At 38.5% G+C, this 23,587-nt stretch overlaps 1 protein-coding gene across 3 annotated transcripts in view; it reads left to right on the plus strand.

The window, feature by feature from the left end:
• The window catches only part of Bard1 (BRCA1 associated RING domain 1), a 66,097-nt gene that overhangs the window by 10,390 nt on the left and 32,120 nt on the right, over positions 1 to 23,587 (plus strand). For 2 of the 3 annotated variants that reach the window (XM_005070529.4, XM_013113652.3), the window contains exons 2-6: positions 1,015 to 1,071; positions 4,047 to 4,195; positions 10,672 to 11,609; positions 18,273 to 18,353; positions 19,855 to 20,027. In XM_005070529.4, coding sequence (XP_005070586.1) covers positions 1,015 to 1,071; positions 4,047 to 4,195; positions 10,672 to 11,609; positions 18,273 to 18,353; positions 19,855 to 20,027 — 1,398 coding nt within the window. The remainder of the gene's footprint in view (positions 1 to 1,014; positions 1,072 to 4,046; positions 4,196 to 10,671; positions 11,610 to 18,272; positions 18,354 to 19,854; positions 20,028 to 23,587) is intronic. The other variant, XM_013113653.3, reaches the window with a different exon arrangement.

Genomic DNA, 23,587 nt, shown 5'->3' on the forward strand with positions numbered 1-23,587 from the left:
GGTTTTATAATGTCAGCGAGCAGCACTTTTAGGAGCTTGAGAATAACTTTCTTCTTAGTCCCTTCCTGAAAGCTCCATTTCACCATAATGTTCATATATATAACAGAGATGTGGAGAACTGTTTTTTACTGCTATGTAGTTTGTGTTTAGGGTAATTGGATAATAATGGTGGAAACACCTAAAGGTCTTGGAGTTGGTGTAATAACCAGGAAGTGGTCATCCTTTGAAAGCTTCTTGTGTGCTATGTTCTCCATGCATTGCCCTGCAGGGCTTAGCACATGTGTGTTAGGAAGAGCCTGTCCTTTCCATGACTTCCAGGGGCAGTAGGCATTCTGAGGGACAGCACTGGGGAAGTTTTCTTCTGCCTTCCTTCCATGTATTGAATCTCCTTCAGTCTGAAGACTGCCAGCTTGATTTGTGTCTGGAATTGTTTAAATGATCAACTAGCTGTAGACTTAAATGAATGATCATATTTGGTCAAAACTTAAACAATGGGTTTTTGTTTGTTGTTTTTAAATGGGAAGCTGTGTATTATTATGGTCGAGGTGTCCCAATGTCCTACTTTTCTGGGACAGTTCTGGTTTGTATCTCTGGTCCCAACATTCTGTTCAGTTCAGCAACCCTCTTGACTCTGAGAAATGCTCTCATTTGGATGACAGGCCACATTTTGAGATTTATGGGTTTCACTTCAATTCAGTTGGGGAAGATGTGCCTTATCTGTTGAAAGTTGAAGTTTAGAGGTACTTGAACACTCATCCCTTTCCCTAGCCTCTCAACAAATGCATTATAAAAAGTACTAAAACTTGTCATGATGTTGAATTTGAATGTAGCAAGTATGTATATGAGGTGTGTGTGTGTGTGTGTGTGTGTGTGTGTATCCTTTGCAATAAATGTATTCTTAATATTTTCTACTTTGATAAAGAGAGAAACAAGGTAGCGTTGGGGCTTGGGTTTGTAACATATTGGGCATGAAATGTTTATGTAATAATGATGTATCTTCCTTTCTTCAATCAGCACTAATATTCTGAAGGAGCCAGTGTGCCTAGGAGGGTGTGAGCACATATTCTGTAGGTGAGTAGTTAGAGCTTGATGTGCACTCTGGTGTAATCGTGATGTCTGTCCAGTGTGTGTGCACTCTGGTGTAATCGTGATGTCTGTCCAGTGTGTGTGCACTCTGGTGTAATCGTGATGTCTGTCCAGTGTGTGTGCACTCTGGTGTAATCGTGATGTCTGTCCAGTGTGTGTGCACTCTGGTGTAATCGTGATGTCTGTCCAGTGTGTGTGCACTCTGGTGTAATCGTGATGTCTGTCCAGTGTGTGTGCACTCTGGTGTAATCGTGATGTCTGTCCAGTGTGTGTGCACTCTGGTGTAATCGTGATGTCTGTCCAGTGTGTGTGCACTCTGGTGTAATCGTGATGTCTGTCCAGTGTGTGTGCACTCTGGTGTAATCGTGATGTCTGTCCAGTGTGTGTGCACTCTGGTGTAATCGTGATGTCTGTCCAGTGTGTGTGCACTCTGGTGTAATCGTGATGTCTGTCCAGTGTGTGTGCACTCTGGTGTAATCGTGATGTCTATCCAGTGTGTGTGCACTCTGGTGTAATCGTGATGTCTGTCCAGTGTGTGTGCACTCTGGTGTAATCGTGATGTCTGTCCAGTGTGTGTGCACTCTGGTGTAATAATAATGTCTGTCCTGAAGTGTGTGCACTCTGGTGTAATTGTGATGTCTGTCCAGTGTGTGTGCACTCTGGTGTAATCGTGATGTCTGTCCAGTGTGTGTGCACTCTGGTGTAATCGTGATGTCTGTCCAGTGTGTGTGCACTCTGGTGTAATCGTGATGTCTGTCCAGTGTGTGTGCACTCTGGTGTAATAATAATGTCTGTCCTGAAGTGTGTGCACTCTGGTGTAATCGTGATGTCTGTTCGGTGTGTGTGCACTCTGGTGTAATCGTGATGTCTGTCCAGTGTGTGTGCACTCTGGTGTAATCGTGATGTCTGTCCAGTGTGTGTGCACTCTGGTGTAATCGTGATGTCTGTCCAGTGTGTGTGCACTCTGGTGTAATCGTGATGTCTGTCCAGTGTGTGTGCACTCTGGTGTAATCGTGATGTCTGTCCAGTGTGTGTGCACTCTGGTGTAATCGTGATGTCTGTCCAGTGTGTGTGCACTCTGGTGTAATCGTGATGTCTGTCCAGTGTGTGTGCACTCTGGTGTAATCGTGATGTCTGTCCAGTGTGTGTGCACTCTGGTGTAATCGTGATGTCTGTCCAGTGTGTGTGCACTCTGGTGTAATCGTGATGTCTGTCCAGTGTGTGTGCACTCTGGTGTAATCGTGATGTCTGTCCAGTGTGTGTGCACTCTGGTGTAATCGTGATGTCTGTCCAGTGTGTGTGCACTCTGGTGTAATCGTGATGTCTGTCCAGTGTGTGTGCACTCTGGTGTAATCGTGATGTCTGTCCAGTGTGTGTGCACTCTGGTGTAATCGTGATGTCTGTCCAGTGTGTGTGCACTCTGGTGTAATCGTGATGTCTGTCCAGTGTGTGTGCACTCTGGTGTAATCGTGATGTCTGTCCAGTGTGTGTGCACTCTGGTGTAATCGTGATGTCTGTCCAGTGTGTGTGCACTCTGGTGTAATAATAATGTCTGTCCTGAAGTGTGTGCACTCTGGTGTAATTGTGATGTCTGTCCAGTGTGTGTGCACTCTGGTGTAATAATAATGTCTGTCCTGAAGTGTGTGCACTCTGGTGTAACAGTGATGTCTGTCCTGGTGTGTGTGCACTCTGGTGTATAGTGATGTCTGGGTATTATCTTCCCCGAGTTGTTCTTTAGAACTGTTTTCATTTACAAATAAATAAAGCCCAGAACTGGAGAGATGGCTCAGCCATTAAAGACTAGGCTTACAACCAAAATAAAAGAAATAAAGCCCAGAGGGGAAGTTCCAAAGGAAGTAACTCTGCTAAGGTTTTGGAAAGCAGCGATGCCTTTGACATAATTCTCATATGTTCTCTTAAATATCATAGTTTTGAATGACTGAGATACTAATCTTTCAAAATTTATTGAAGTTTAATTCTCAAATTTCCAAGGTAGGGTGACTTAGGCATTTATTGTTGTGGGTCAGGGGCAGAAGGTCAAGTTCTGATACATGGTGGTAGACATTGTTCCCTCTGAAGGCTGCCAGGGACACTCTGCTTGCCTAGTTTCTTGTAGGCTGATAGTGAGGTTTTTCCATTGCTGTGACAGGTTATCTGATTTAAGCAGTTGATGGGTGGATATTAGTCAACCTTTTTGTCACTGTGACAGAATACCAGACATAAGTTATCTGAGGAAAGACTGGCTTGAGGTTTCAGGGATAGTGCTTGACTTTGGTGAGTTTGCTGCTTGGACACCGATTTTGCATTTTGGGGTTAGTGTAACAAGCCAAGTGCAGGGCATGTTCATCCTTCAAAGGTCTTGTGAGAGAACCTGTGAAAGGGCACTGAGGTGGTAGGAGCATATGGAGGTCATGGCGGTCAGGAAAGAGGAAGGACTGGGGGTTTGGCACTAGGTAGAACCTTCAAAGGCATAACTGTGTGACTTCTAACCAGGCCCCATTTCCTAAAGGTCCATCTTCTTCCCAAATAATACTTCATGATTGAGGACCAAGTATTCAAAGTGAGTCTGTCAGTGATACTGGTAATGTTATGTTTGTATCATAGCCTCTAAAACACACATTTGAGATTCATATATAACCGGAGAAGAATTCATTTTGGTTCATAGATTTAGAGGTTCTTAATTCATAGTCCTTAATATTGAGACTGTATTTGTTCACATCTATACAGCCTTACCCTTTAGGAGCCATAGATTTTGTTTGATGGGAAAAATTAGAGATTGTCATGCTAAGTAAGGTCCCGTCACAGTAAATTGATCAGAGACTTTACATATATGTGCATATTATATTCTCAAAGCACACTGCTTTACCATTCTATGTAAAACAACTGCTGTTTTTCTTCTGCTCATAGTCTCTAGTGTTTGGAGTTCAGATTCTACTGAATTTTCTTTTAATGTTTTCAAGTGTGTGTATAAGTGACTGTGTTGGATCAGGATGCCCTGTGTGTTACACACCAGCTTGGATCCTGGACCTCAAGATAAATAGACAATTGGACAGCATGATTCAGCTTTATAGGAAGCTTCAAAATTTGCTACATGACAATAAACTTTCAGGTGAGTAACATACCGTTATTGTTTTGTTAAAGAGTGGACACATTAATAATGATAATGCTTACATGAAGAAAGAATGGATAAAGAATTCTGAATAATGTTGCTCAGATTTTAAGATTAGTAGGTTTTTTAAAAGTTATCTTGAGAAATGAGATAATTTAAGTCTCAACTTTATAGATTAGGTACCAAGGTCCAGAGAAGTGAAATGTTCTTGCCTCTAGTCACATGTATAGTTAATATGAGAAGCAAGAGAAATAGTGCTCATTTCTTCATGTCAGTCCAGAGAGTCTCGCTTTGCACTGATGGCTTTCTACAGCTGGGATATTTTCTGTAGACTGTGGATGCTATAGTGATTTTATTTATAATAGTGCTTAATTCACTCAAGTCCCTTGTTACAAGATAGAATACAGTATTCTGCAAGGATCACTTTTCTAGACTGAATTAATTGGGTATACATTTTGAAAGAGCAAAAATCTAACACTCATTTTCTTTTCTATTTAAATGGGGGTTAATGTTTTTCAAATTGTTCTTAGACTCTGTGTATTAACTATATATCTTCCCATTGTGCTTTCTGCTGAGAACTAATTGGCTGTGAAAAGAAACTAAAGTGCTTCGAATTTTCATAATTGGATGTCGGATTTGTGTTTTCATTGACCAAATCATATCATTTTAGCATGAATTTATAGGAGAACCTGTCTGGCAGAATGCCATGGAAGATTGATAGTGGTAATATGAAATTGTTGGCTCTTTTTCTGTTTTTAAGTCTTTTGTTCTTTGGATTCTGATGTGATTCTACTAGTAAAGTTGACTGAACAAAATTAAGTAAGTCAAGTATTATTGACAAGTCTGTATTTTTAAGAATGCAAGTCATAGTTAAGCCATGTTTACATTTAGTTCTTTGGCCATTGTATTACTCTCCTGTTTTTCCTTTTTTCTTTTTGTTTTTTTTTGAGACAGGGTTTCTCTGTCTAGCCCTGGCCGTTCTGGAACTCGCTCTGTAGACCAGACTGGCCTTGAACTCACAGAGATCCAACTGCCTCTGCCTCCGAGTACTGGGATTAAAGGTGTGTGCCACCACCGCCCAGCTTAGACTCCTATTTTTTAATGACAAAATATGCTATTGTAGTACTGTGACTTATGGTATCCAGGTCTGTACATATATTTTATAAAGTGCTTGCTTTAAAAAGTATTGTAGTTGTAAGTCTCTCTTTTTTTTTTTTTTTTGGTTTTTACGAGACAGGATTTCTCTGTATTGTTGTGGAGGCTATTGGTCCAGCCCGGCCTCGAACTCACAGAGATCCGCCTGCCTTTGCCTCCCGAGTGCTGGCATTAAAGGTGTGTGCCACCACCGCCCCGGCTGTAGTTGTAAGTCTCTTAATGTATTGAGTTCAAGGCTGACTATTCAGTATTGGATAACCACTTGGGGGACACTTCTCTAGCTCCCAATGTTCATTAATTTTCTGTAGTTCTTTGTGTAGGTTTGAGGCCTCATGAGATTTTCCCTTTTACGCTATCATGTCTGTTGGAGTCGTTGGTTCTGGTCTTGTTTGGGCAGCATATATTTGTGTATATAGTTTATTATATGAATAACAACTGTGTGTGTATGTGCACAACAACAAAGAAAAATTGGCCATGAATTTGAGAGAAAGCAGGGTGGGAGAATAATTAGGAGGGGATGGAGGGAGAAAAGGGAAATGATGTAATTATGATAAAAAAGAATAAAAGAAAAATCAAGATTATAAAAAAGAATGTATTGAAGGGGCCTAGAGAGGTGGTTCACCAGTTAAGAGTATGTATTACTCTTGCTGAGGACATGAGTTCAGTTCTACTACTCAGGTCAGTTAGTTGGCACTTTCTATATCTCCGTTTCCAGAGGATCTGATTTCTGACTTCTGTGGGCACCTGTACTCATGTGTGTGCATATATATATCAAATTAAATCCTGAAAAAAAAGAAAAAGACTGCATTGGGAAAAGAGTTGTCATTAGTTCATCTGAATACTTTTCCTCCTTAAGAACAGTGATGAAGTGTGTATTTGGAAGTTGAAAAGATTGTGTATCTGATCTTATCAACCTCTGTCTATTCCTCATATGTACTTTAAATTGATGTAGTGATTCCCAATATTGGCCCATGGGTCTTTGACAATGTCAGAGTTGGGAATGGAGAAGAATCAATGAGTCACTTGAATTACTTGGACAGTAGGAACAATATGTCTTTGAAAGTTGCTTTCATTAGATTTTTATGGCTGTTTCTGATTGTTAAGATTATTGGCCAAGCACTGAAATGTGGGATTCTACTTTGAGATTGTCATATTTTAACTTGATTCTTCTCTAATACTGTGCAATAATGTGCTAAGTTAAGGCAGATGCTATAACAACAAGCGACAAACCAGATGGCTTAAATAAAAGAAAGTGTCTCCGTTCTGGAGGCTTGAAGTTTAGTTTCAGAAGTGTCCTCTCTGAGACCCTTGACTTGTAATCATGGTTACCTCATGTCCTCATACTGCTTTAGGGCATTCATGGCAGTGCAGCTTCATCTTGTATGAAGTCTGTCTAATATAAACTTTCATTAAGATTACATTTGGGTACCAGGTATTAGTTATGTTTTCTGCATGTGGATTTAGAGAGCAGAGGAAATATCACAGTTTAATGCATAAATACATAATTTGACAGTTTAAATGGTGCTAAAATGGGAGGAGGGTGGTCTTGCCTTTGTAAGCTAAATGCCATCTGCAGTGGCTCACTAGGGTATTAGGCACCTTGGGGTACAAAAAAGGAATGACATTCCTAGATTTTTACTGTAGTGAAAGGTGTTTGAACCGTAGAATAGTTTTTGTATTTTGTGGACAGTGGAAAAAGCGAGTTTCAAACAAGGTTTAGGATAGTATCTGGGCTCTTTTAGAATATGCTATTGTTTTCCTATTTTGAACATTTGTTTGTTTGGTAGGTATTTGCTAAATTTGTTGAATTAAGTTGGATAGAAATCAGCAGTGTGGGACTGGAGTTTACATCCCGGCTCACACTGCAAGTTGACCATGCTGTAAGCACCTGTGACTTCAGCTCTGAGAGATCTAACAGCCTTCTCTGGCCTTCCTGCTGTACAGGTGTGAGCACTTGTACACACAGGCCCAGGAATGTCTGCACTCTCTCTCTCTCTCTCTCTCTCTCTCTCTCTCTCTCTCTCTCTCTCTCTCTCTCTCTCTCTCTCTCTCTGTCTCTCTCTCTCTCTTCTCTCCTCTCTCTCCTCTCCTCTCTCTCTGTCTCTCTGTCTCCCCCCTCCACACACACATGTAAGTAATCTAAAAGAAGAAAACAAAACCAGCAGTGTGTCTTTGCTACCTTGATAGGAAATCACAGAAATGTTAGAAAAATTTACTGAGTATACTTCTTTTTATAGTACATATTTTGTTTCTATTTTAAGTTTTATCATTATCAACTTTTCCCTAAGTCTTCTCAAAACAAGCCTGCTCTGGCGAGCGTTTCAGTTTTAAGTCCCCTCTCCAGTAGCTCCTTTGTTTTTTTTATAGTCCATTTAGTATAGGTAGTGAGGACCTGTGCTAGTGTATCTAGTAAGTATTTTTAAAACTAAATTTAAATGATAGAAGGTGAAATTTTTTTTTTCCAAACAGGGTTTCTCTATATTGTTTTGGAGGCTGTCCTGGAACTCTGCTCTGTAGACCAGGCTGGCCTCTAACTCACAGATCCTCCTGCCTCTACCTCCCGAGTACTGGGATTAAAGGCGTGAGCCACCAATGTCCTGCTCTCTCTCTCTCTCTCTCTCTCTCTCTCTCTCTCTCTCTCTCTCTCTCTCTCTCTCTCTCTCTCTCTCTCTCTCTCTCTTTTTGGAGTGAAATGTTTTATAGGTAGAAGGAACCAGGAATTTGGAACAAGTAAGAATGCTCTTGTATGAAAATGATCTCACCTTAAGACAACGACATCAGACTGAGTGATTCCTGAAGCCTTAGCTAACTCCAAAATTCTGTTACTGTTAAATGATCACATGTTGAAATGCTGAACTAAGTAGAATGGTTAAACAGCTCTCATGTTTGCTCGATCTTTAAACAAAAAACCTGTAGTTCATAATTTGTCTTTCAAATGAACCTTGTTACTTACATTTACTACAAACTATGCAATTATTATAATTAAGGTGAGAACTTGTCAGATCATGGACATAGTATATGATACACTAGAGATGAAGAACCCTGATTTATAGGAAGCGTGCAAAGATGAGCTTCTAAACATTTCAACAAATTTTTTTCAGTTCAGTGTACTTTAAAGAGAAGAGGTTGTCATATTTTCCTGATGGCCATTTATGGATAATTTTAGCTTATTCTTTATAACAATATATTTTCTACTAATAGAGTTAAATTTAAAGTTTCTATTTTCCCTTTGAATCCATCGTATTAAATCAGCCCTTGCAGGTGCTGGTAAAGTTCTGTGGAATGTGTTGGTGTTGGTGACATTAAAATAAAGAACTTTGATTGTGCTTTCATAGGATCACAATTTGCATTTCCCTTCTCTAGTTGAGGGAAAGATGCTGCTAGTCCTTTTAAAGTGATTACACAGTGTTTCATATATGCTGTGACTTTATAACAGACGGAGAGGAGTGTTTGGATAGCCATGTTGCTGTTGTTATTTTAAATAGGCCTAAATACATCTTAATTTACAGAATAATTATTCTTCAGTGAAGGTGTTAATGTTACACAGATGGTAAACAGAGTGTTTGCTTTCATTTTTTCTTAAATAAGGAACTAGCTAGTCAGAGATTTCTCAACTTCTGTTGTATAACTTATAATAGAGAATGATTTGGAAAGCTCACAATGTACAGCATTACAATCCTTTGATATAGATTAATGATAGTGAAATCACATTTTCTAATTGCTTCTCTTTTCTATGCTTATTATTAAATTTTAAGTAAAAGAAAGCACGGCTAAGCAACATCTTAGTAAGACATATGTCTGCGTTTCTTGATAATTTGTAGTATATTCTAAAATATTTAAATTCAGAGAATAAGATTCTTTTAAATGTCATCATTAAGAAATTTGCTATGCAGAGGAAGGACCATTGTTTCTCTTCTTGAAATGAATATGATAATTTATCAAGCTTAGACGCATTCATCCATAAAACAGTTGTAGCTGTTAATAACATGATTTATGTTGTAGCAACTGAGTTGTTTTGCTTTTTATCTTAAATATGCTGCATAAAGTCCAGAATTTACAGTTATTATTTGTGGTTCTCCTTGCTTAGTTAGACCAAGTGAAGTAATTAAAATTCCTGAGCAAAGGTGTCATCTTAGCCAGTAAATGATTGTGTACATATAAATTGCATGGTGTGTACTCTCATTCGCTGCTTTATAGGTTAGGAAACATTCTGCTAAGGTTGAAATGTATTTTCTTTAGATTTGGGGTTTTTAGTCTATTGAATGTGTTATCACCGCTCACATACTTTGATTTCCCTTTAGCTGTCCAGTTCTGCTTCTTATTAGTATTATAAACACTGAGAAATCAAGACTTGACTGTTTCTTTAGTTGAAAATGTCATCATCGCATTTAAAATAGTAAATTAAAACCCAATACAACTTTTCACAGGCTACTTGAGGATTAACCTTTAAGTCTTTGTAATCCTGAGGGCTTCTTAAGAAGTAATCCCTGGTAACATTTCATTTTGACCTTTCTTTAGACTGGAGATTGTATCAGAAGTGGCTGGGTTTCAAAATCTACTTATCACTGAAGAGAAAAGACCTTGTTGAATTTAGATGTGTAGTCTCTCTGTGAATGGAAACCTCATTCTCATTGTTTTGATTTTCAAGATTCCATCTCAGGAACATTGTGCAGACCATATATTGCTCAGCAAATTATTTTGATGGCTGTGGGGAATCTACCCTCATTCATTTACATAGTTTTGCTTGTACTGGGCCTTATCTGTTTACTGTGCTCCCTTGTCACCAGGAAGAAGTGGCAGCCGCTTTAGAGCATAGCCTAAATGCTGCTATTGTTAGGCTGGATCCTATGTGACAGTCTTGCAGGGTTAAAAACTAAAAATTACTTACTTATTAAAACACAGTATTTTCCATTTATTCTTTCCTTCCTAGGGTGATTTTTACCTGGTGGATGTGTTTATAAGATGGGAGGTGAATTATAGACAAAGCAATTCTAGGCACTTAAAAATTGGTAGTGTATGCCGGGTGGTGGTGGTACACGCCTTTAATCACAACACTTGGGAGGCAGAGGCAGGCGGATCTCTGTGAGTTCGAGGCCAGCCTGGTCTAAAAGAGCTAGTTCCAGGACAGCCTCCAAAGCCACAGAGAAACCCTGTCTTGAAAAACAAAAAAAACAAAAAAAACAAAAAAAAAAAAGGTAGTGTAGCAGTAGAGAAATAAAAGTTGACTGTCATTAGGAGAACTAAAAGCCATATTAATCAGTAGGTAAAACTGGAGAAATTAATCCTCATAGCATGCTTCTTTTCCTTTTTTTCCCTATCAGATCCAAAAGACAATACATCTAGGACAGGTTCATTTGGTAATGAAGAAAGCAAGAAGAATTCAGTAAAAATGTGGTTTAGTCCTCGAAGTAAGAAGGTTAGATATGTTGTGAATAAAGTGTCAGTACCAACCCAGCCTCAAAAGGCAAAGGATGATAAAACCCAGGAAGCCTCCATATATGAATTTGTTTCCACAAGTCCCCCTGAAGTTGTTTCTAAGAGGGCTAAAACAGCTTCTAGAACATCTGCAAAAAAGAAGCAGAAGAAATCTTCAGCTGAAATCAACCAGGAGGGGAATTCAAGGCCAGAAACAGAAGATAGTAGGTTTGATTCTAAAGAGGAACTGAAGGAGGAAAGGGTTGACTCCTGTACTGAAGTACCAGTTATGGAAAGTCCACAGGTAAATCGTGAAATAGACTTATTAGCTAGTGGTTCTGTTGCAGAATCTGAATGTTCTGGAAGACTGACTGACGTCTCTTTACCATTGGCTGAGCATATAGTATCTCCAGGCACTGTGAGCAAGAGTGAGGAGACTCCTGAGAAGAAGGTCTGTGTAAAAGATCTTCGTTCAGTAGGGCAAAATGGAAATCACAAAGACTGGAGCAGGCCTCCTGATCCTGCTTCTAAGAATTGTGAGAGCAACATTCTGTGCCCCAGCAGCGATGTCATTAAACCAACAGTGCTTGCAGAAAATATACTCTTGGTTGATTGTTCTTCACTGCCTTCAGACCAGCTTCAAGTTGATATCACACTCAGGAGAAACAGTAACATGTCAGATAACTCCTTTAGCCTTTCACCAGGCACACCCCCACCTCTGCTGAATAATTCAACTCACAGACAAATGATGTCAAAGCCTTCCACAGTGAAGCTGTCACCCAGTATTACGGCCAGGAAAAGAAATCACAGAGGAGAGACTCTGCTTCATATTGCTTCTATTAAGGTAGGCTGCCTACTCTGAACTAAATCTTGGAATGAGACCATATTAGTTTGCTATTACTATAACAAATACTTGAGATAATAAGAGAAAAGATTTAATTTATTTCACAGTGTTATAAGTTTCTGTCCATACCCAATAGGTTGTGCTGCTTTGAATTTGTCATGGTAGATGTGTTTTGTGGAACAAAGCTGCTCATCTCATCATTGAGACGCAAGAGAGGGAATGAGGAAGGGGTGGAAATCCTGTTCTCTCTTCATGTCCAATGAAGATCTCAAAGTAGAAGATTGTGGAGAGAGGTTGGGGGAAGGGAACCCTTCCATTAACTGTACTCTAGGGATCCCATACTCTTGGAACAACTCCAATTTTTGGACTTATGTCTGGTTATGTTTCAGGTGATTTCTGCTAAGCCTGACTTATAACATTAGTCTTTTGGTCATCTTGTCATATTTATAAAACATCTCTATACATAAACTGTTGTGCTGTTAGTACTTCCCAGACATAGGTAGTGAATAATTATTATGCTCCATCCAACTATACGAACTATATCGTATGTATCAGAAATCACCCTAGAGCAGAAATAGCCACAGCAACAAATAAACTAATAAAATCTGACAGGCACTTTCAGGTGGCTTACCCACAAACTGTAGATTATATTCTGTTGTTCTAGGCATGAAATAGCCGCAGTAGGATACGAAAAAAACTTCTTCATTGATGTGTTCATGATTGCTTTGTGTAAGTTATCTCAATAAGACCATTTGCTTGAAAATTAAAGTTGCCTGTTTTGTTTTCTTCAGCCCAGTTATCAGATATTATTAGTTAATTGATTTATTACACTTAAACATGAATTGATTTGTATTGTTTTTTAAACCATTAACCATCTTTTTAAAATTTTTATTATGAGCTGGATGTGTATTTGATTTTTTTTTTTTTGTTTTTACAATTCTGGGAAACAAACACAGGGACTCACTCAAGCACTCTTACCAAGTCACTGTGCTTTCAACTTCTGTGTTTGACTTGTTAGACATTATCTAGGAAGAAAAAAATATCAGTGGGCTTATCAACATAGTTTTCTTTTTAGAAATAGTTTTTATTTAGTTCTCACCTTAAATCACTCATTTTAGCAAGAATCAATTGTCTAGATATGTGAGGAAACCAAATACTATAATTCTGTTGTCTTACTTCAGCTGCTCATCTTCAGAAAAAGATTTGAATGGGCCTTAATGTTAAAGCTACCATAAAATGGAGCAAGGAGCAGGGAAATGAGTTCATTTTGCACAGGGAATTCAGAGTTGATGACCTTTAAAGCACCCAAAATAAAGAAGGGGAAGTAACAGGTTTATGCAAGTCCAAAAGGAAGGCTTCCCAGGGTTGCTGCTGTGGTTGTTAACTTTTCCCACAGCATATAGGTAGATGTGCAGTTTTGTCAGTTCATTGGACTTTTGAGATGATTAATCTTGATTGTTAGTCTTTTTGGAGCTGGATCTGCTAGTTCACACTTGCAACTCTAGCATTCAGGAGACTGAGGCCAACCTGGATTATGTAGCTAGTTCAAGACTAGCTAGGACAGAAAACAGATCCCCCCCCCCCAATTGCCCCACTTCTGGTACCAGCTTCTTTCTTAGCTATTGTTGTATTGCTGTGAAGAGACATCTGATAACTCTTAGAGAAGGCATTTATTTGGAGGCTCACCTACACTTTCAGAGGTCATGTTTAGAAGCAGACAGGCATGGTGCTAGAGGAGTAGCTTGAGAGCTTTACTTCTTCAGCCACAGACAGTAGGGAGGGAAGGAAGAGGAGGGAGAGAGGTGGGAGAGAAAGGCATGGTCTTTTGAAACCTCAGATCCCACCTCTAATGATACATCTTCTCCAGGAATTACACACCTTCCCACAAACAGTTGATCAACTCGGGACTAAGCATGCAAACATATGAGCCTATGGGAGACATTTTCATTTAAACCATCACACATTTCACCCTTTGGCCCTCATAGGCTTGTAGCCATACCACAATGTAAAATGAATTTAACCCAACTTCAAATGTCTCCATCGTCTTTCAGTCTGAACACTGTTTGAAAGTCAGTCTTTAAACCGACTTCTGAGAGGCTATAGAACTGTGGAGCGCAGGGCCTGTTTAGCGAAAGTGGGTCACTGAGAGTACCTTTCCAGGCTTGCTTTTTTTCTGTTACTTCTACTTCTCTGCCTCCTAGTTGCCTTGATATGAATTGCTCTATGCTAACTCTGCCATGATGAACCAAAACCACTTGGAAAAATAAACCTTTCTCCCTCCAAGTTGTTTCTGTGTTGCAAAAATAAGCAACACAAAATTGATTGATTGTACTTTGTTCGGTTTTCTGAGAATCTAAGAGGCTGATATTTCATGATGCCATGCAGACGTTACAGATGTTAAGATGGCAATTTGAAGGCAAGGTGCTGAGAATCTAATGAATTCTAATTCTGGGTAGGGAGACAGAAACTAAGAGGATCTGCTTTAGAGTGTGGCTTTGCAACTTATACTTCCAGGCAGTCCTGTTTGTTTCCTTCATACTAGCATCAAGCAAGTAAGCATACAAACAAACTGGGATTTGTGGTATGTTGAAGATTTTATTTCTGGAGTACCATGTGGAGTCAGCGTCCAGCTCCTTCAGTTGCTACCCATCTCTCCCTTTGTAATACTAGTAGCTTTTTGTATGGCTGAGTTGTCAGGATTATTTATTTATGAAATTACTTTATTCCATGAATTCTAAGAACCAAGAGAACTGTTTACTATATTATAAAACTCCATTCCCAAAGGTCATTTTGTTCTCTCTGTTTAAAATGACATCTAATTGCTGAATGGGGCAAAGTTTTATCTGCTCAGCCAGTTATATTAGCTGGAAAATGTTAAGTACAATGGGTAAATAATTTTTATTGTACTTAATTGTAATGTGCTATAGTTTTTATGAAGATTTGTTTCTTAGTGGTGTTTTTGAAGAGCCAGTCTTCTAATAGGAAAAATGAATTGTTTGCATGCTTATGGAGAGTTACTTTATATTGCTGGAATTGCACATATTCACAGTATGTGAGACATAAAGAATCTTTCCTTTTATTGCAAAGTTGCAGAGACATAAATTGACTTGGGCACACACTTCTTTTTTTTTTTGTGCCTTTAAAGTATCACTTGAAAATACCAAAGCATTTAAGATTTCTTCTAAGTTTTCATAAATACTTTCCTCAGATGATTTTTCTTTCCAGGGCTTTAAGGAAATCACAATTATTCTTTTAAGTTGTAAGGAGTGAGAGAGTGCTTCTACTTAAAAAAAATAATAATTCTGTTAGAGAAGAAAGTAATTTAAAGTGACCAGAAGCAGAAGTTAATTTATTTCCTGGAAACTTTGTATTGGTGCAACCTATCCAGTTACTGTGGACCCTTCCTAATTATCATAATTTTATTTATGTGCATGACATTAAATTTACATGAAGTAGAAAAGATGAAAATAAGACAAACTTTAAAGTATTAGGGAGGAGAAAGCAGCTAAGGTCTAAAAAGCAGCAGTTTGCTAATCAGTGGTATGTTTTAGGGGTATACTATTAATAGAAGGCCTCCCTTTGATGATACTCAAAAGTGACATGAAAGCAAAGTGGGGCGTCTAGGAAATAGTCTGCTCGTGTCTCTAACACTGCCACTCATTTCCTATTGGACTTTCACATGTGGCTTCTGTTTCTCCCTTGTTTCTAGTGTTTTCTTGGCTTCTTAGGTTATTCTGTTTTGTCTGGTTTGTTTGTTTGTTAATAAAGAATTAAAGGAGAAGAAGTTTTGAGAATTTGTGTGTGTGTACACTTTGTGTGTGTGTACACTTTTTGGATGCTTTCTTGTTGAAGGTAGGGTAGATGTGGTCCTGGCAATTCATATATACAGTATTCAGGGAAATTTAAACAATTCAAATTTTATGTTGGTAGGGCTTCCTAAATTCATTTGGAACTTGAGTGTGAAACAAAAGTGGCTAAATTGTGTTAACTTGCACAGGAAGTATGGACTTTATACCATAGGTATTTGAGGCAAATATTTTCTAACTGGGCAGTCTTCCCCCCCCCATATATCCATTATACATAGTCATGAATTTCATAATGACATTTCATACAGTATCTAACATTACGTCAGCTGTTTCTTCGTGTTCCAATGTCTTTCCTTTTGCTGTGAAAAGCATAACCAAAAGCAGCTCAGGCTAGGAAACAGTTTGTTTCTACTTACCCTCTGGGTCTGTCCTTGGTTGATGGCAGAAATCATGGAGGAATGAATGCTGCTTACTGGCTCACTTACACTCTGGCTCATGCTGAACTTTTACACAGCTCAGGCCTATCTGTCTGCCTTGGTTGGGATTTTGCTCAGGATTGTTTGGATCTCCTTAGTCTTTACTGGCTCCATATGAATTTTAGGATTTTTTTTTTCCTATTCCTTTTAAAGCAAGGTTTGCTTGCGTGCATGTGTGTGTGCATGTGTTTGTGTGTGAGACTTAGTGGTAGTGGTGGTGCATGTGAGTGCAGGTTCCTGAAGAGGCCAGAAGAAGGGAGGGCATCCGCTTACCTGGGGCTAGAGCTGTAGGCAGTTGTGAACTTCCTGATGTGGCTGCTGGGAACCAAACTTACATTCTTTGCAAGAACAGTAGGCACTCTGAACAAACATATTTCTCTAGCCCCTATTTTATTTATTTTTTATTTCAATGAAGATTGTCATTGAAATTGTGGTGGGGATTACATTGAGTCTATGAAATCTCTTTTGGTAGTATGACCATTTCCAAAATATTCAATATTTCACTCAGTTGAAATGTATTTATAACTTTCTTTTAGGCTATTAAAATTTAGTCATTTGGTTAATTTATAACATTTTAATATATGTTGCACATGGATTAAAACAAAAACACTTTTAGCTACCATGTGAAGATGTTCTCTACTTGAGAAGTAGCCCCAAATATGGAAATAAGAAAAGGAAATTTTAGGGGCTGAAGATGTAGATCAGTAGGGCCAAGTGCTTGCCTAGTTTGCAGAGCTTAGAATCTCAGAATTGCAGAGAACCAGTTCTTGTGGCTCTAGTGGCTGCATAAACTCATCCCACTGTATAAAAGCTTTTCCTAAAGCTTTGTGTTGCTTTTAAGAGGGTATGATACCTTTTATAGCTAGAGATTTTTTAAAAATGGCTTTGAGGGTTGACCAATACTTTGATTAAATAGGTAATCAACTATGGCAAACGAGGCTAGAGCCTTCTGCCCACATTGAATAAGGAATGCATATGATAATGAGACTGCAGTGTTGTATAGGTTGGAGATTGTGTTTCTGGGGAAAGGAATAGAAAGGTTGGGAATGTTAGAAAGTGGTAAAGGACATGCTTGAGAAGAGAGAATGCAAGCCTAATTCTCAGCCTTGTCTGCTTTGCCAAGGCTGTCTTCTGTTAAAGGATAGCAACAGAGGGGATCTTATTGACCAACTATATCAGGATACAGAAAGCTCAGAATTGGGAGGAGACTTACTTTACTGCCTGCCTGTCTCCCTTCCCCCTTCCCTCTCCCCCCCTCCCTCTCCCTTTTCTTATCTTTTTTTTTTTTTTTTTTTTGGTGACAGGGTTTCTCTGTGTAGCCCTAGCTGTCCTGGAACTAGCTCTATAGACCAGGCTGGTCTCGAACTCACAGAGATTCCCCTGCTTTGCCTCCCTAGTGCTGGGATTAAAGATATGTGCCACCATTGCCCAACTGCAAGGAGACTTAATTTTCATGTCATTTAATAATTGAAAAGATCTTAATAGCTTGAAGGGAGAATGAATATTATCTGCTGATCCTTTATTTCATCTTAATACTCTTATTTTCAACATCTTGTTCATCTAGATTGAAATCAGGCTCTGATGCTATATTATTTCTCCTCTCTTCCTTCTGCCTTCCCTGTGTCAGTGAGCCATTGTTGAAAAGTTACTATATGGATCTCTAGATTGCTGGTCTATGAGAAATGAGAAAGATAGAAAACTGTTCAGCTAGTGAGAAAAATATATAAGGAATAGTATGGATTTGATGGAAACTGCATTTTCTACCATTCAGTTAATTGATAATGGGTAGTTGTTTAGTTCCATAGCAGAAAATAAAAAAGTAATGCCAATTTTGTGTGTTGTATGACTGTTTTTCTCAATCCCTTTCCTGGAATTTTAAACAGAACACCTGCTTCTGCCATGAAGATACCTTTGGTGCCTATAAACTAAATTAGTGACTTTGGGTAAATTGAGTAACTACCAATAAAGCAGGACTTTTTGGCAGTTTTAACATTGGTTTCATTGACTAGCTTGTTTGCTGTAAACAGTTTTGTTTATTTTGATGCTCAAAAATTATTTTCATATATGTTCAAAATGATGTTTTTACAAATGAAATGATGACTTGAAATTTAGGGTAGTCTCTGGCTAGAGGTCTTCATTTTCTTTCTTGAACTGAATTTTCAGTATGGATTGTTAGTAATATTCAAGTGCAGACAAAATGACTTGGCATCTCAGGATTTTAGAGACATAATATTTCTTGACTCACGAGCAGCAGTCATGGCGTAAGGGAAAGATTCATTTACCTTGAAGAAGACAGAATCTTTAAAAAAAGACTCAGTAACTTCATCTCATTCATGATATATTTTAATGTCCTTTAATTTTTTTTCCCGTTATTCTACCAGGGAGATATACCTTCTGTTGAATACCTCTTGCAAAATGGAAACGACCCCAATGTTAAAGATCATGCTGGATGGACACCGTTGGTAGTTTTCCTTTGTGTATCTTTGCTGTGTTGTGGATCTCTTTGTTTTTTCATCCTTTTTATGCTTATGGCTCTAGTTTATGGTTTCGTGGTTGTTCATATATCATGCTTTGCCACCTACACTCTTTAGTCTGAAGAATTTATGTTTTGACCAAGTATGAAAAGAAAGTTATTTTTCATCTAGCTGTTTCAGTTGTGACAGGAAAGTAATTGACTACCTTTTGAGTACTTTTAGATATAGGAGTACAGTTTCACTGCATTGTTGGAAGTCAGCTCATGTGTGGTGGTAACTGCTACCTACAGTGGACATCAGGCTTCATTGCCCATGCATGCCACTAGAACCAGAGAGATTTTTGGTTTCATGAACAGAGTAGTTGGAAGGATGGAATGTGATGGCCAGCGAGTACTTGGATCTTGGCCTCTTTCTTATTTTAGCCATTTGTGAGTTGAGGAAGTGGCAGTAGCAGTAGAAGACTCTCGTAAACATTTAAAAAGTCTGTTCATTATTGCTGTCATCAATTGCAATGGGAAGAAAAGTCTGAAAAAAGATTGGAAAACACATTTGGAACCACTTTTAACATGGACTAATGAAGACAGTAAGCATTGGATTATAATGTAGCCCCAAAGCATCCACAAGGGAGGTGGGTGCCTTTATCTTGTAAACTAGAGTTTCAGCAGAGAATTGAAACTCATTAGGCCAGGTACAAAAAATGGCTTAAAGGTATAATATATAAATATGTAATATTTATATGTGTTAAAATAAGTGTGTAGCATATATAAAATGACTTCTTGACAAATTCTTAAGCCAAGAGGGCTTAATCAGGATTCAGTTCATCGTGTGTCACAGGCTAGCTAACATCAGTTAGGAAGGTTGGCTGTCTTAGTCTTTCCTAACTCTCTTGCTCTTTCCTTTGTTACTAATCCCATCATTTTTGTCTATTCAGAAAGGACATTTGAAAGCCACCCCCTTGTTACGTCTGTTGTCACTGGCACCAGATACCCGGTAGTGTCCATCAGCAAAGAGAACATGTCTTGTAAATCGTCCTAGATGTCACTTTGCTGGGTGATTATGTGTGAATGTTGATGTACAGTTTGAGTTGGTACGTGGTTCGAAGCACTCAATTCTCCTCAGGCTTGGAGCATTCCAGCTCTGTATGTGGTCTGGTTGTTGCACATTAAGAGTTTTTTTTCTAGCGTTGTAAAATTATTGTAGAAAAATTTCACAGCTGTAGTTGCTTTAAAGCACATTTTAAAAAGAAAAGCATGTGATCAAAGACTTGTCCTTTCTCATGAAGTACACATATTTTCATCACTGTGTACTTTTTACCATGAAAATGACGATTAGTGGCTTTGACTTTGTCAACAGCCTAAGGTTTGATGGTAGTTATATAAGAATAACTTTATTGATTTATTGTTATCAGTAATTTTTCTAAAGTATATTTATTAATTCACTTTTTCCTTCCATCCTCTTTACTATCCCTCTAAAACTGATTTTTTATTAGCATGAAGCCTGCAGTCATGGGCACCTGAAGGTAGTGGAATTGCTGCTCCAGCATAATGCTTTGGTGAATACCACAGGCTATCAGAATGACACACCATTGCACGATGCAGCCAAGAATGGCCATGTGGATATAGTCAGGGTGTTACTGTCCAATGGCGCCTCCAGGAATGCTGTGTAAGTAGTTGCCTACAATTTTCTGAATGGATTTATGTTCTTGCATGAAGGAATGTACTGAAGCAATAACTACTCAAGTTGGCATTCTGGTCTCTCATCTTCTACAGGTAAAGTTAGATGTGGTAATCAGCATGCATGTTAGAGTCAACGCTCATGCTTTCTTTTTCAAAACTCATGCATTTGAAGGAGATTTCTTCTCTGCAGAAACAATATCAATTTCATTTAGAAACCCTTGTTTCATAGACAGATTCACTTAGTGGTTTATATCTTGTGGATTGAATCATACTTAATAAAAATTAGATGCTACTTAATATTTTATACTTAATACAAATTAGATATTTAATTTTTGTGGTACTTAATACTTTAGACTCATTTTAAATATTCTGTTAGCTCTTTCTGCATATTAGTTCAACAAAAGTTAAAGTGTATAAGAATTCAGATATTGGGCAAGTGCAGTTGAATTTTCTCCCAGATTTTTCACATTATTCAAATGAGACTCTGAGCAAATTGTTTTGCAGTGTCAGGGCACAGAGGAGCATCAGTGAATGCTGGCGGCTGCATCTTAAAACTGCTATTGTCAAGAGTATCACAAACAAATGTCGTATGCAGAATTTTATATCTTTAATCTGGAACTTGGCTCTTGTCTCCCTATATGTTATTTTACTCTTCAGTTAATTAGGTAGTTGAAATGAAAATGCAAAAATTGCTTCTCTGCCCTCATTGCATTTGTAGACTTCAAAAGAGTCCAACGGTAGCCTCCCCCTTAGTAGAAAGATATGTAAGAACCACACCATGTAGGTCTTTTGACTTGTAAATTTTAATAGGTAGCCACTTAACAGTTGAAAAATAAATCACTAATGAAGAATATAACATAACCTGGTGCTTCTAACTTCATTAAGTATGTCAGTCCTTCTTTGTTTCCCATCACAAATTGTAAGGCATTTGGGTTAAATTCTGGGGGAAAATGTGAGTGTGTGTGTGTGTTTGTGTGTGCGTGTTTTGTTTTTCTGTCCGTATGTATTTGTATACAGGAATCTCATAGAGGTAATATATAACTATGTGAATACCATACAAATATGACCCTCCTGTGGGTGTGGTAAGCCATTTGATAAAGCAAATGGTTGCTTGGGTCAGGTGAAACCTGTAGTTTCCACCCAGGGTTCTTAAATCAGCCCTGACTACTTTAATGAATGGAGCACTGGTCATGGTGTTAGGGAATCCAGCTTTTATTTGTGACTCTATTATTGACTTTATAGCCGCAGGCAGGTTAATTTCTGTGCTTTGGTGTCCTCACCTATAAAACATGGGTGCTGCCTGCTGCTTTTCTATTTCTTTAGAGCATAGTGAGGATTAATGAGCCAAAACACAGAGCCTGTCTTGTGGTTTGTACACCATGATTCTTCACTGTACTGTGAAGACTCGTTAATATACAAGGAGTAGGCATGGGGCAGGGAATGAGTCTGCCTTCACAGGTGCTTTCTCAGAGATCAGGTGCCTGCCATTTTGTAATAAGTGGCCTGCCTTGGCAAAGTGACACAATTAGACACAGTTAAGCACTGTCTGATAAACCTTTTCACATTAAAGAAAATGTTTAAGTGTCAGTGTCTGCTGTTGATGAGCCAGTATCCATCTATATCTTACAGACACTTGGAAACCACTACTCCAAAACAGTCTTTAGAGGTGCTAAATTTTTATTAAAATTTAAATAGCACATGTGTCCAGTGCCTCCTGCGTTGGTCAGGTGGCTGGTACGGGTAGGACAGTTGGGGAGGAGGATGTATTTGGGAACAGAAGTTGAGATTGATGTTGGATAAAGGTTAATTGGGTAGATTTATCCTTTGAATTCGTGCTGTCACCTTAGAACTGTTTGGAATGTGTTGTGAGGAAGGCATGCTATCCCTCCTTTTCAAATGTGGAACCAGTGCTTAGTCTGCTGTTGAGAACTTTTCCTTGAATGGACATTGCATTCTCAAGTAGAAAACTATTATATGGACCAATGGACCTATTAATTGTCTTCCTGCCTTAGTAAATTTTTAACAGAATGAATCCTCTACAGAAAAGGTAACTGTTTTATGGCATTCAAAAGTATGTTGCTCTTTTGAGAGATTGTGCTTTTGCCTGCTCACAGCAAGCAAAGTGATATGAAAAATTAAGTCTTTGTGAATGCAGTTTTATAGTTGTTCATAAAGCATTCCATTCATTGACTCTCTTGACATTCTGTCATGCCCTGTAGGTTTAGTTTTGTTAAAGTGCCTAGCTTATGTTTTTGCATGTTGGATGATCTGCACGTGCAGACATAAATTTTTGTTTGCTCATCCTTACTTTTTCCTGTTGCTACAGCTGATTCAAGGCACAGCTGTAGGTAGGTGTCTACTATGTCACTCCTGTATGGGAAAGGACATTAAAGAATTTTATTGTTGTTGTCTGAACACTGTCTTTGGGGTATAACTGAAGCATTGGACACCTCAGCTTAACCCTTCAAGAAATGAAACTCATCTTTGTAATCAGTCTTGATGGTAAGAAAGAATCCTGGCCAAGAAAAGGGTTTTCAGTTCCTGTCTCATACTCTTTTATCTTTAGATGGTACCGTACAGAGAAATGAACATTTCTTATATTCAGTAAAAAAGCATGCTTGATATATTTTCCCTTATTGATCATGTGATGTATCATCAAGTGGAGGAAACTATGATACGATTAGCACTTCAGGCATAACCTACCATGGTTTCTTATTCTTTTTTTTTATTCTGTAGTCTCCCAACAGAGCAAATTCAGCAGTGTTTGCCGTCACTGTACTGGTACTGTCTGCTAGGCACCATCTTAAGGACTTTTGATGTATTAATTCATTTGGTCTTCCTAATAGTCTTAGAAAGCAAGCTGTATCAATCCCATTTTACAGGTGGCAAACAGGCACTAGAGGTTGAAGTAGTTTTTGTAAGGCCACACAATGATCCTAGACCCAAAACTTGAATTAGGGCAGTGTTCCTCTGTAACCTGGCTCCTAGCTATCATGCACGACCATGCCATTCCTCTTGCTCACACCTGCTTAGAGAACTCTTCAGGGTCTTGTTGCGATAGGAGAAACATCTACCCTTTAACACTATCTCTTTTTGTTTCATAATCAGGGCATAGCTCCAGCTTCTCAAATCCCTTATATCCTGTGATACACAAGTGTGCTCTACCTCACCCCCGTTTCTTTATCTGTTTTCTCCCTCCTCTCGTCATTTTCAGGATTGCAGATTTGCCAGACTATCACACAGTACCCACACATCCTTCTCTCTGCTTGGAGTACTCCTATTCTGCCTCTGTTCCCCTTTCTAGCTTTGGAAGTTTTCACTAGACTTACAAGTTCTCCCAGTGTGCTTTTCATTGAATTCTGTCAAGATGCAAACTACATTGGTTCCTTAGTGCCTAAAAGAGAGGGAAAACCCACCTTGTTGAATATTTTTCAAGCTGATTACATAGCAGTGGTTATCACCTCTATGCGTGTATACACATACTCTTTGTGTGTAAACTGCAGAAATGATTGCTTATTATATCACATAGACACATGTGCTATTTGT

The sequence above is a fragment of the Mesocricetus auratus genome, unplaced genomic scaffold, assembly GCF_017639785.1.
Source record: "Mesocricetus auratus isolate SY011 unplaced genomic scaffold, BCM_Maur_2.0 Super-Scaffold_100010, whole genome shotgun sequence".
Classification (NCBI taxonomy): domain Eukaryota; kingdom Metazoa; phylum Chordata; class Mammalia; order Rodentia; family Cricetidae; genus Mesocricetus; species Mesocricetus auratus.